Here is a 12,459-nt window from a genome sequence, read left to right as displayed (position 1 = left end):
TCTCTGGGCTCCATGGGCTGGGCTGGCAGACAGATGGCCTGTGTCACGGCCAGGGAGGAGGTCAGTCCAGCAGTGGCCTCATAAATGAAGCTGGAGTCCCTAGGGGTGCCCAGTCCTCTCCTCTGAATGCCCTCCCCAGTTCTCCCACCCTGAGAGGGCTGCATCTCCTCCTGGCCTTTATGGAGGAATCTTTTTATGCTGCTTTCTCCCCAACGTAAGTGTGAGTGGGAGGGGACGAGGTATCCCCAGAATACTCAGGCTCACTTGGCCAGAGAGGGTGGAGTCCTTTAGGGAAGGAACTCAATGTCTCTGAACTCTTAAACCTCTGAGGTTCCCAGCCTTTCACTGTGTTCCGAGCACGTACTAGTCATCTGCTGTTCCCAGGATGGGTACAAAGTCCCGGGTAGAAAGGAGGAGCTGCCCTCGGCAGCCTGGGTTCCTCTCTGGCCCTTGTCCCGCATCACAACGTGGTGTGAGGAAGAGTGCAGGATCTTTGCCCAAGTCCACCTACCATCTCCACCCCCTGCCCGCCTCTGAGTGAGGCCCACACAGTCCTGGTAGGAGAAATGCAGCCCCTGGGTTCAGTCCTAGAGGGGGGGTTGCCCTGGGACCTTCCATGGACCTGCAAGAGTGCCGTCAGGGGAGGGCCTGGGACACGTCAACAATAGTCGGTTCAAATCCCAGCTCTGCCACTTACTTTTTGGCCTCGTTACTTCTCTGAGCTTCAGTTTCTTCCTCTATTGTATAAAGATAATCTCTCTCAGGGTCATTGTGAGGATTAGCCTGATGCCTGGCATGTAGTGAACACTCAGTACACAGTGAGCACATTAGTAGTAGTCCTGTACTGCTACCATCACCATCTCCTGAAATGTTCTGTTGGAACTGAGGGAGGCGGGGCCGGAAGGAAGGTAGGTGGGGCTCCCTTGGATGGCTATTGCTGACCAAGGGGTGGAGCCAGAGATCTCTTACTGGCAAAGCAGGTGGGTGAAGAAGACAGGTGGCGGCACCTTCCCGAGTGTCCTCCACACCGACTCAGCTGGTGCTCTCTGCGTCTTCATGGTGCCCACTGCAGCATGGCGCTTGGGTAGCTGGTTCTAGCTAGCTGGCTCTCCTATCCCTAACACGGCCACGGCCATTGCCTGCCGGCGCATGGTGGGTACCCACTCATGTTCTATTTCTGTTCCAAACTCCCTGGATTGCATGGCCTAGTGTGCCTGGTTCTATACCATTCCTTGGCCCAAACTCACCTACTCACCTAGAATATATATCAGGTATAGATACAGATGTGCCAGTTGCTCCCTGGGCTCAAAAGGAGGGAAGAGTTTCACCTCTGGCCTTACCTGCCTCCAGCCCGGCCATAACTAGCTTATCTAAAGGTTTGTGAGGTGGGACACCTGGCCCTACCCAGTTTTCCGGTTCCCTTCAATTCCCTTGCTGTAGCTTCCTGAGGCACGGTGGCCAGGAATTGTGCGGAGATCTCACAGCGAGGATTTTCATAACCCTCCACTTCTGGTGAGCGGCTGAGGACGGAGAAGAGGTGGGCGGGCCTGGGGGCCCTGGGCACTGCCTTTCCAGACATCCAGAAGGGTTTCTAAGTTGGGTGTGAGTTGAGAGTTGGACACCATAATGGGGGCAGGGACAGAAAAGGGAGCGTGGGTGAGCAGGGGCCTGGGCCAGCTGAAGGGACTTAAGGGGAGGTGGTCAGAGGTAAGATGGGGAAGCTTGTGAGGGGAGGCCTGGCCCCAGGGAAGCAGAGGAGCCTGAGGAAAGGGAAAGAGATCTCAAAAGAAAGGAATTGCCAAGTGGCTGATTGGAAGGGGACAGAGTAAGGGGCATCTGTAGGTAAGAGAGAATGAAAGGTCTGCTACCGTGGGGCAGGGCTGCTGCTGAAAGGAAGTGGGGCAGGAGCAGCTGGGTCAGACCACACGGTGATGGGCCTCTGGGGGCTCCCACAGGGCAGCGAGATACGGCAGGACGGGGGCCAGCTGCACACCAGGAGAGGGTGAAGGGGAGAGTGGGTGGGAGAAGATGCCCCAGCTGGCATTTTGGGATTCATTTGATTTTGCCAAGTGTAAGGGGGCCCTTCAGAAGGTGACCAGGGACTGAGGAGGGAGGACCTGGAGGTGCGCAGCTCCAGGCCACTCCAGCACTCCATCCTTTCTCTTTTGTTTCCTTCTGAGGCCAGCTTACCACCATCTTGTTGGGAAATGGTTGGTAGCAGCACCCACGCAACTGCCTTGCAGAATGCAGCAAGGGAGGGAGGCCAGGAGCCAGAGCCAAAGGAAGAAGTAATCAGTTCTTCTTCCCAATTAGGGTTGGTAATGCGAGGCCTGCCCACCATGCCCCCCATCCCCTCCTGGGTCCTCTCTTCATCAGCACTGGTGAGAGTCTGGCCAGGGGATGGTGGGCCTGCCTTCCCTCCCCTCGCTGTCCGTCTGGGCAAGGAAGTAGCTCTGCTGTGGGAGACACAGAAAACAGGCCTCACTTTCCATGTGGGACAATCCCTGCTCCATCCTTCCTCCAGAAGCGTTCCGTGAGGGGCAGAGGAGAATCTGGCACTTGTGGTGGTCACCCCTCCTTAGTGTGCAGAGACCACCTCCCCTTCTAGAAACAGGGAAGGCAAATAATCCCAAGTCCTGGTTGTCCTAGAACTTTTGCATCTTCCTTGGCCCCAAGCTGCCAAAGGTAGATTAAAAAACCTGAACTCAGATCCCCCAAACTGAAGTTGGCTTCCTTTTTCCAGCTGGTCCAGGCACAATGCCCAGTGTATCTGAGACAATCACCAAAGCGGTGGTCCATGAGATGGATGCTGGAAGTGATATGGTTGAAGTCAGAAGCATCGTTGATGCTGACAGGTTCCATTGCTTACGTCTGGTGAAGGGGAAGGGAGGTTTATTCAGACGCCGTTACTGCAGTACGGACCTCACCCTGGAGGACATACTGGAGACAGAGGATGGTGAAGAGCGGTTTGATGAGCTGGATTCTGGGCTCCCAGGTCAGGACGAGGTACGTGAGAGATGGCCAGCCAGGAGGTTTTGCTCCCTCCCACTCCACCCCTCCCTCGACTCCCCAGTGCCACAATCCAGTCCACCAGTAACAGAGACACTGTGGAATTCGTACGAACATGTCCACACACCTCAGTTTCAGAAATGCCCAGAGGAGCTGCATGGGAGAAGGGAATGGGGGATGTGGAAATTTATTTTGCTTGGAAACTATTCCTAAATAGTTTTCCTCTCCTGCCTCCCGCTTTTTGAAAAGATAACTTAGTGCCAGCTTTTAAAAAAATATATATTTATTTATTTTTAGAGAGAGGGGAAGGGAGGGAGAAAGAGAGGGAGAGAAACTTCGACTTGTTGCCTCTCATATGTGCCCAGGTGTGTGCTCCGATGGGAATCGAACCAGTGACCTTCTTCACTCTGCGGTACGACGCCCAGCCAACTGAGCCACACTGGTCAGCGTTTCCTTTCCCATTTTTTTTCCCCTCTGTAAATAATTTGTTTTAAAATTAGCTGATGTCCTCTCATGTGTTTACGTTTATCATTGAAGTGACTGAGTAATGGAGGTCTTTTCTTACCAGTTAAGAACAGACGCAGGCTTTAGGGCTGAGGGCATCTGCTTTCCAAGCCGGGCTCTGCCACTTCCCAGCTGCGTGACCTCTGAACACGTTTGCTCATCTGTCACCTCAGGCAGACTGTTGTAAGAATCAAATGAGACAAATTACGTAAATCCCTTACCACAGTGCCTGCACGGGAGAAACACTCAATAAAAGTTCGCCCCCGCCATTCTGCTGTGGCGGCTAGTATTGTCCCTTCGTGTCCCCGGAGGTCACGACTGAGTGGCTGGTGAGCAGAACTCCCCGAGGCCTTCAGGGGACCCACAGAGTTGCATCTGCTGCTTCCACGCTTAGCTATTCTTGGTTTTGGGGGGTTTGAGAAGTCCCAGGGAAAGTGTTAGTGAACCCTCACTTGGCGACTTGTATCAGTGTCTCACACCTCACGCAGAGGAGTTTTACAGCTCAGACATCCGGCTACAGCCCATCTGGGGCTCATCGCGGGATGGAGAAGAACTCTGCCAGTGCCGCCGGGCGGTTCGACAGCACCTGCCACGCGCCGGGCCCTGCTGTTCTGCGAGCAAGAACAGTGCTCAGATGCCTCGGAGGTGGCGGGTGTTTTCATGCTGGAATTTAATTAAGCAAGCAAGGGGCTTTAGGAAATTTTCAGATTTAGTATTTTTCAAAGGCTCTCAGTCAACTCTCTGCAAAGCCGATTGCCAAGAGCCAATTTACCGAAAGCTAGTTCTCAGTTTGCCAAATGACCATTCACCGAAAACAAGAAAACACTTTAAAACAGGACAAGGGTATGTTGCCATGACCACAAAAATTTGACTAAGTCCGTTTAACTTCCTTTAAGGGAATGTCTGTGGGTTTGCATTAAATGTTCAGAGGCAGAGGGAGTGAATTGGTCGTTTGAATTGGTTTTTAGCAGCTTGGCCCGCTCCCTCTTCAGATAGGTTACTTATTTATTTTTAACTTCATGCTGCTGGTGGTGGTGTTAACGTGTACATAGGATTTTTTTGTGCGTTTGTTTTTACTGTCTAAAGTCCATTCTTCATTGGGGCTATCTTAATTTACCTCATGTCCCTTTCCTGGCCCGGGACCCCATCCAAGGTACCACATTACCTTTGGTTGACCTATCTCCCTAGGCTCCTCTTGGCTGTGACAATTTCTCAGACTTCTCTTGTTTTTGAGGACCTTGACCGTTTTCAGGAGTACTGGTCAGACGTAATTGTACGGTGCCTCTCCATCGGGGTTTGTCTGATGGTTAGACTGAGGTAGCCATGGGTTTGGGGATGGAAACCACGGAGGTGAAGCGCCATTCCCATGGCCGCCTGTCAAGGGTACGGACCATCAGCATGCCTTTCCCTGCTGACGTTTATCTTGCTCACCTGGCTGAGGCAGTGTTCATCACGTTTCTCCGCTGTAAAATTAGTCTTTTATCGCCCTTCCATGCTGTACGCTTTGTGTGTGTAAGGTTTTGTTTTTTTTTTTTTTAAGATTTTATTTATTTTATCTTTGGACAGAAGAGAAGGGAAGGAGAAAGAGGAAGAGAAACATCAATGTGTGGTTGCCTTTCACATGCCCTCTACTGGGGACCTGGTCTGCAACCCAGGCATGTGCCCCGACTGGGAATCGAACCGGCTACCCAAGTTTTGCAGGCTGGTGCTCAGTCCATTGAGCCACACCAGTCAGGGATGTACACATAAGGCTCGATGTGTCTTTTCCGTCTGACAAAGTACATGCAAACTTTTACGTTGCTCAAGAAACACACGCATCTTGAGACATTAGTGTCACACACCCAGGACGGATTTCAGGCACTATTTCCAGTTCTGTCATGTCTCACCAGTTCCAAAATGCATTTTCCTCTGGAAATTCAGAGATCAGCACGACCTTCCCCCTTCTCCCTCCAGGTCAAAAGTCCGAGTTCCGGGTTGTGGATATGGTGGACTGTGCTGGGACGGTGAAGTTGCCTAAACAAATAACGATCAAAGGGGGCTTCCATGGGTCTCATGAGCAGAGCATCATGCTGCTGGGGTCCAGGGTATCCCAGCAATATCTGGAGTTCCTCGAGAACAGGTGAGGCTGGAGGTAGGCAGCCGTGGGAGAACGAGGAGGAGAAGCCCATTTGGGGCACCACGGGCAGCCTCACTGCCCACTTCCAGCAGCGCCCCCAACCCAGGCCATTACTCAAGCATGCTGCCTTCCTCTTCTCCACCGTCAGGAAGCTGTCTCATTCTTCCAGGATCAGCCTCCAGGAAACCTTCTCTGACGCCCCCCATTCACTCACATCCCTGCTGCCCTCCAGGGTGACTGAGTTCTCGGGCTTGGACTAAAACCTACTGGTTTCAAGGTGCCACTCTCGTCTGTCCTTCTATACTGAGTTGCCCAAATCTGTATTTTGTGCTTATTTCACTCTGCTTTGTGGCAAGCCAAAGGTTTTCTCGCCCCTCTCCTTCCCTGGACCAGGAACGACTCACGATCCGGAACTGACATTCCTAACTCTGTGTTTATCCCCAGCAGGTACTCAGTAAGACAGCTGAAGGGAAGCACAGTGAACTCTAAGCACCCCTGTAGAACATTTCCTGTACAGAAAGTTCCACCACCCCTCCCCACCTGGGTGGCACTGATCAAATGTCACAGACGTTCTGATAGTTGAGGTGCTTCCAAGGGACTTAAAGGGGCGTCACCAGCCTTCCCCCGAGCAATTGTTCTGTTGCAGGTGTTGGTGTTTTCTTCCACAGCCGGACTTGTTGGCAAGTGTGGAGCAGCGCAGGGAAAGGGCCCCAGGGTTCTCCTGGGTAAGCCCTCCCTGAAGAGGTGGATGCCTTTGTCTTTCCTTTTTAACTAAAACCAGAAAGACTTACAGTGAAATTTTACTGGTCTTTTGAACTACCGCTTCCCACCATAGTATTGCTGGGGAGGAGTCTCTGGAGCTTTTCTAAGGGAGCCCAGTTTTTTTCTAGAAGGCCTGTTGCTTCTAGGGTGAGGCTGAGTGGTGTGTGCAATAGCGTCGGGGGCGGGGTGCTGGACAGGTAGAGGAAGGTCAGCAGGGGCAAGGCTATAGGTCTTCTTTGAGGGTCTTTGGCAGCAAATACCAGAAGCTCTTTCAGGCTGTTTTTAAGTCACAAAATGAATCTCCTTGTGGAATCAGATGCCTCCTGGAGCCCACAGGTGGAAATTACATCCAGGCCCCAGGGACTAGTTCGAGGAGCTGGAGCCCCTTCTCAGAGAAGGGGGCGTTGTGGGCTGGGCAGGTGCCTATCTCGGTGTCGCGGGAAGGGCACATGCTTTGGACTCATACGGAGCAGCTTTTGAATCCCAGCTCTACACTTGTTATCTGTGCGACCTTGGACTCTTTAGAACCTGCCTCTAAGCCTCAATTTCCTTATGTAAACAATGGGTGCAATTCTGGCTATATCATGGGGTTGCGGTGACGGTGAAATGCAATGGCGTGTGAAGAATCTTGCAGTGTGGCACCTTCTCCCACAAATGTTAGTGAGCTGCCTTCCCACTTTGCACACTCTTGCCCCCACAGTGGGTAAAGTGCACTACAATGGAGGTGCTGTGAGCTTTGGTTTTCCAGCCTCAGAAGCACTCAATCTCAAATAGGAACTAGCTGGTGGAGAGGGAAAAATGTCACTGAGAAGGGGGGCCCCGAAATCCTGACTTCTCACCCCTCACACTCCCCCCAGGAAGCTGAAGAGAAGACTACCCACTTTGTTTCTGTCGATACGAACAAGGAGAGAAGACCTGTGTCTGGTGACAGAGACTCTGCAGACGACCAGGGAGGAAACCCTGAAGAGTGAACGGCAATACACGTTTTCAGCCAGTTGGATTTTTGTGGTCTGAGATGTGAACGCAAGGTCAGGGTCCCGGGGAACAGGGACTGGGGAAGAGACCTAGCCTGGGCCCACCTGCTGCAGGCCAGAGGAATGCAGGACCAGACACCAGGCTCTTTAGCTCTTCCTCCAGGCCTCCCAGAGCAGACTTGCCTGCTCCTTGGCCTTCTTATGCTTCTCTTCTTGTTCAAGAAGGTGTCTATGGCATCGCTAAGTTTCTCCCTGGTACCCTCTAGTGGTGCCCTGTGTTCCTCTGCTTCTTAGTGCTTCCCACTGGTTCATCATTACATGGGGTTGTTTGCTTATTCATCATCTGCCTCCCCTTCCAAGAGGTAGGAGGGCAGGAGCCAGAGTGCCTGGAATGGAACATGTCCTCAATGAACATATGTTGAATGCAGAGTGGAAGCAACATGTGTTTTGAGGTCAGATGTGGGTTCAAATTTCAGCTCTGCTAGTTTTAAGTTGTGAAACTGCCTCACCTACTGATGCTCTCTGAGCCTCAGTTCTCTCGTCTGTAAAATGGGCATGAAATCTCTCCCTCCTAGGGTTGTTTGGGAGATCAGGCAAGATAACTGTGTAAAGTACCTATGAATCAATTAACGTGAGCTCCTTTTTCTTAGCACCAAAGGGCAGTAGCCATCCCCCCAAATCTGGTCCTGGGCTATCGAGTAAAGCAGCTCATCTTCCCCAGCTCGGAAAGGATGAGTAAGCAAGGCCTGGTGGGGGCAAGGTGCGGGGGTGGGGGGCGGGCGCTGACATGCAAGTGGAGTGGGGATTGATTCAGCCAGGCTCTGTGTCAGCCTGCGGGGGCTCTGCTGAGCTTGAAGGTGCTCTTCAGGGAGGAAGAGAGAGGGTTCAGGACTGGGAAGGACTGAGGCTCTTTGCTCAGACTCAGCTGGACCAAGGGTCCCCTCCGTCATGACATGTGACACTGATCCCTTCCTAGAGGTGTTAACTCCCATCTCTCTCCCGGTATTTATTTATTTTTTGGTGGGGGGCAGGACATGAAGATTGGGGAGAGACTAGGAGGAGGAGCTCAGAGAAAACCGGTCTTTCTGATAACTGGTCTCTTTCTCCCCCAACCCCCTTGTGTTGGTTTAGATATTTGTTTCTCGGGAAAAACAAAATCCTTTCCAGAAGGTGAGTGAGCTTCTGTATGTACTTCCTGTTCTTCATTCCAGAATAGGCAAGGATATAATTTTTAAAAAGAAGATCACAAATTACAAATGGCTTGGAAATACAGGATTATTAAGGCTAAGAATGTAATAGGATGCGCCGGTGGTGGGGACTGGTTAGGGCAGGAGAATGACGTGCCTGTTGGAGAGGCAGGTTGGATTGTGTGCTGGCCTGGAGTTTCCAGGCTCTGCCTTTGAGTTGCTTTGTGTGGGTCAGTGTGCCAGATGCGGGGTCACAGCCCTCACTGAAACCTTATTGGCCCAGGAGGCACATTTGAATTACATGACCGGTTCTCACCAGATAGCACTGACTGTCAAAGGAGCACTGGACTGGGGAGTCACATGGCCTCAGGGTCCAGTCCCGACTCTCCCACTCACTAGCTCTGTAGCCTCCTGAGTCATGGTTTTCCTAACTTTAAAATGAATGGGTTAGACTAGGAGGTCCCTGTAATTCTGAATGTGGCTGCCTCTGGAATTTCAATGTCTTTCCCTGGATCCCAGAAGAATTGTGCTGCCTAAGGGGCCTTGGGAAAGGGTAGAAAGAGGACTAGATATAGGTGAAAATTCAAGAAACTCCTAGAAGTTGTAGCAGTTACAGGTTCAGTCTTGGCAAGGTCCTGCTAGCCCAAAAGAGTGAGTCTGCCACTCTTCAGTGCCACAAGGGAGGAGCCAGGAGATAGATTCCGCTCGCTGCCCTGATGCGTGTTTGCTGAGCACTGGGGGCACGCTGCACCCTCTCTGGGCTTCTGCTTCTCGTTCCATCATCCGGGAATAATCCTGTGGCTGCCTATCTCTGAGGATGTGGGGGCAGGTCTGCGAATACAGTGCTTTGTCATTTTCACACAGTGAAAAGGACACAGGCTCCTTGGCGTGGGCAGTGAGGGCTCAGTGTCCAGGAACGCAAACTTTCATCCCTGGGAAGAGAATGTCCACCCGGGGCTGGAGGTGACCTAAAGACTCTCTGAGATGACTTTTCCTTTCTTTGCAGAGGAGGATGGTGATTCATCTTGCTTCGGTGAGGATAGCAGCCAGCTATGTTCAGGGTGGCTGCACCCCTTTACCCTTGAGCCCTCCGGCCTCAAGGACTGAGTGTGTGTGTAGGTGGGGGGGGGAAGGGTGGAGCTTAGGGGAGAAAGGGAGGGTAGGGCCCAAAGCAGGTTTCACCTTTAGTCTGGAGGTTGCAACTGTCTCCTTTAAACACAGTAGTTCTCATTGGCTGGACAGATATCACTTGGGGGAACCTTGAAACTAGCGATGTCTGAAGGGATGCAAATGTGCCGACACCTTGATTCCAGCCCAGTGGAAACCATCTGGGGACTTCTGACCCCAAGGACTATAAAGTAGTTTGTGTTGTTTTAATCCACTGCACTGGTGGTCATTTGTTACAGCAACGCTAGGAAACTACTAGGAAACAGATATCCATACAAAGACTTGTATACCGACGGCCATAGTAGCTTGATTTGTAATAGCCAAATATCCATCAACAGGGGAATGAATAAACAAATTATGGACTATCCAAAAAAACCCTCCCACTAACCCCCCAAAACTAGTGATGCCTGAGTCCCACCTCCAGAAATTCTGATGTAATCGATCTGGGGGTGGGGCCCGGACATCAGGAGTTTTTAAATCGCTCCCCAGGTGATTCTCATGCACAGTCCAGGCTAAGAACCACTGCTCTAACTTCATCTAAACCCTCTCTACAACCGGTGTGGTCTGAAGACTGCACTTCGAATGGCAAGGACTCAATAAGTTTTGGTTTCCTGGTGGTGGAGAAGAATCTGGGGTTGGGACTAGCCCGGGAGTGAGCTAGGGAGATAGACGTGGGGTCAGCAGGAAGCAAGGATGGTGGGTATCTGCGAAGAAGATTAGAAGAGGGGAAGATGCGGAATTGGTCCCCTGAAGAAAAACAAAGAATGGGGTCTTGAGGGGCCGTGGTAATGGAGTTTGTTGGGTTGGGGAGGTTGGGTTCTTACTCGATGCCTCTACAGGGAAGTCCTTGAGCTTGGAGGGTTTCAGAAACATGGAGGAGAAGGTTCAGGACACAGTGGGGGGCCTCCGGGATCTGACTGAAAAGGAGCGAGATGTGCTAAGCTGCCTCACTAAGTGCCTCACCTCAGATGGGGAGCTGCAGGCTCTAGAGGAAAGAGTAAGAGGCCCAAGAAAGAACTGGGGCAGAGGGAGGGAGGAGCCAGAGGGGAGGGCAGCTGACACACCTACAGTCTGTGCCAGTGGGACTGGAGCTCATCTCCCCGTCTCAGGGCCGCAGGTGTCTGAGGTCCTGGTCTCTGAGGAGCTGCAAGTGGAGGGCCCAGCAGATCCTCTCATCAGTAGCCTGTTTAATGCTGCTGGGATCTTGGTAGAGGCGCGCATAGAAGCCATTCTGGATTTCCTGGATGCCTTGAAGGGTGAGGAGAGGTCCGGATGGATGCTGGTGTGGAGGAAATGCCGAGCAGAGGAGCCTGTGGGGCACCACACCTTGGGAGGAAGGTGGTACACATTGCCTTTGCCTTTTGTGAGGAATAAACCATCACATTTCAGAAACTAGCTGTCTTCCCCAGGCCAGGATTGAGGGGCTGCCCCCTCTGCCCCCTTGGCACAGCCTCCGACCTCCTGTAGGCTAAGAAGGAAGGAGGCAGGAGCCGCAGCAGGAGCCCATTTGGAGTAACTCCCGTGGTGGCACTCCCAGGAGCTCCCTGGAACCTCCTCTGGTGCTTGTCTTGGGTCGATCGGACACTGAAGCCCTGTCCCACCCCGTGCCCCTCCTCTCTGCCAACCGCCCTCTTATTTTACTCTCAGAGCTGTCTGAGGAGAAGGAGCTTGTGGCTGAGACCCTGGAGAAGGGGACCCTGCCCCTGTTGAAGGACCAGGTAAGAGAGCCTGGGCTGAGTGCCAGGGTCTTGGTAGAGGTGAATGCCTGTGCTCCCAAGGGACCCAGAAGTCCCAGGATTCTGTCCCTTCTGACTTCATAGTTCTCTGTCAGCTCATGTCCAGCCAGCTGGTTTGTAGCAATTCCCTGCACAGATAGTTTCCAGGACAATGGGACGGGCAAGAGCGGGGGTTGTAAAACTGTTAGCCCCAGGATGGCAGGTGGCACCAACGTAAGTGACGACACTGATTGGTTTGCAGTACCTGTCACGCTGTGGAGGGAGTATCAGGCTCTCCAGGCCCCGCAGGGAAGAGCGCCATGATGGATTACTGTGTCTGCCATGGGACCAGGGTTAGGGCGTGTGGCCGAGTATTAGCCGTTTCTTACACGCGTTTCTATGTTTCTAGCTTTTACAGTCTGGTGGGTTGAAGTCTGTCCTGGAGCAGGAGTGGGGCAAGCAGCCCCGGGGTGTGGGCCGTGACCCTGAGGCTCAGACCGTCTGCACCCTCTACCTTGTCATCTCCATCCTGCTGCAGCTGAGTGAGAAGCCTGCCCCTGCTGTCTTCCTGCTAGCTCCTCAACCATTCTCCCCACAAACCTCCGGGGCTCCCTCCCCCAGGCCATCCTCACCCCACACCCCATTCCCCCAGCCGCCAAAATGATACTCTTTAAAACAAGCAGCTGGCTCATCTTCGGTGCATACCATTCCCTCCACGATAATGTACAAAACCCAGACTGGACTGTATGCATAGACTTCTGATTAAAAGTGGAATATTGATATTTATTTCCTCTCCTTCTTGAAACTTCACTAAATAACAGTAAAGCAATAGAAAAGACAGAAACCCACAAGAATGAAGAGAGTGTGGCAGCTGGTAAGAGATGTCAACACATCTTTGGAAGCTAGAATCGAACCCGCGACCTTTTGTGCGTGTGTGCATACGGGATGATGCTCCAACCAACTGAGCCACCCGGCCAGGGCAAGGCTTTTGGTCCTGAGTGAAGAAGAGGTTTAGAAAAAGGAAA

General features: G+C 52.3%; 1 protein-coding gene across 1 annotated transcript; it reads left to right on the top strand.

Annotated features, from left to right (window-relative positions):
* The first annotated feature begins 19 nt into the window (after positions 1 to 19).
* GSDMB (gasdermin B) lies at positions 20 to 12,201 on the top strand. Its single transcript, XM_053911949.1, is given in 12 exon segments — positions 20 to 1,152; positions 2,744 to 2,995; positions 5,467 to 5,632; positions 7,249 to 7,366; positions 7,369 to 7,419; positions 8,016 to 8,100; positions 8,497 to 8,535; positions 9,559 to 9,585; positions 10,559 to 10,716; positions 10,837 to 10,975; positions 11,367 to 11,437; positions 11,844 to 12,201. Coding segments are annotated over 11 exon segments (1,347 nt in total). The 5' UTR covers positions 20 to 1,152; positions 2,744 to 2,757; the 3' UTR covers positions 12,099 to 12,201.
* Positions 12,202 to 12,459: the final 258 nt, after the last annotated feature.

Source organism: Desmodus rotundus, chromosome 9 (assembly GCF_022682495.2).
Source record: "Desmodus rotundus isolate HL8 chromosome 9, HLdesRot8A.1, whole genome shotgun sequence".
Taxonomy (NCBI): Eukaryota; Metazoa; Chordata; class Mammalia; order Chiroptera; family Phyllostomidae; genus Desmodus; species Desmodus rotundus.
The sequence above is the reverse complement of the archived record's forward strand: the minus strand, read 5'-3'. Positions and strand labels throughout refer to the sequence as shown.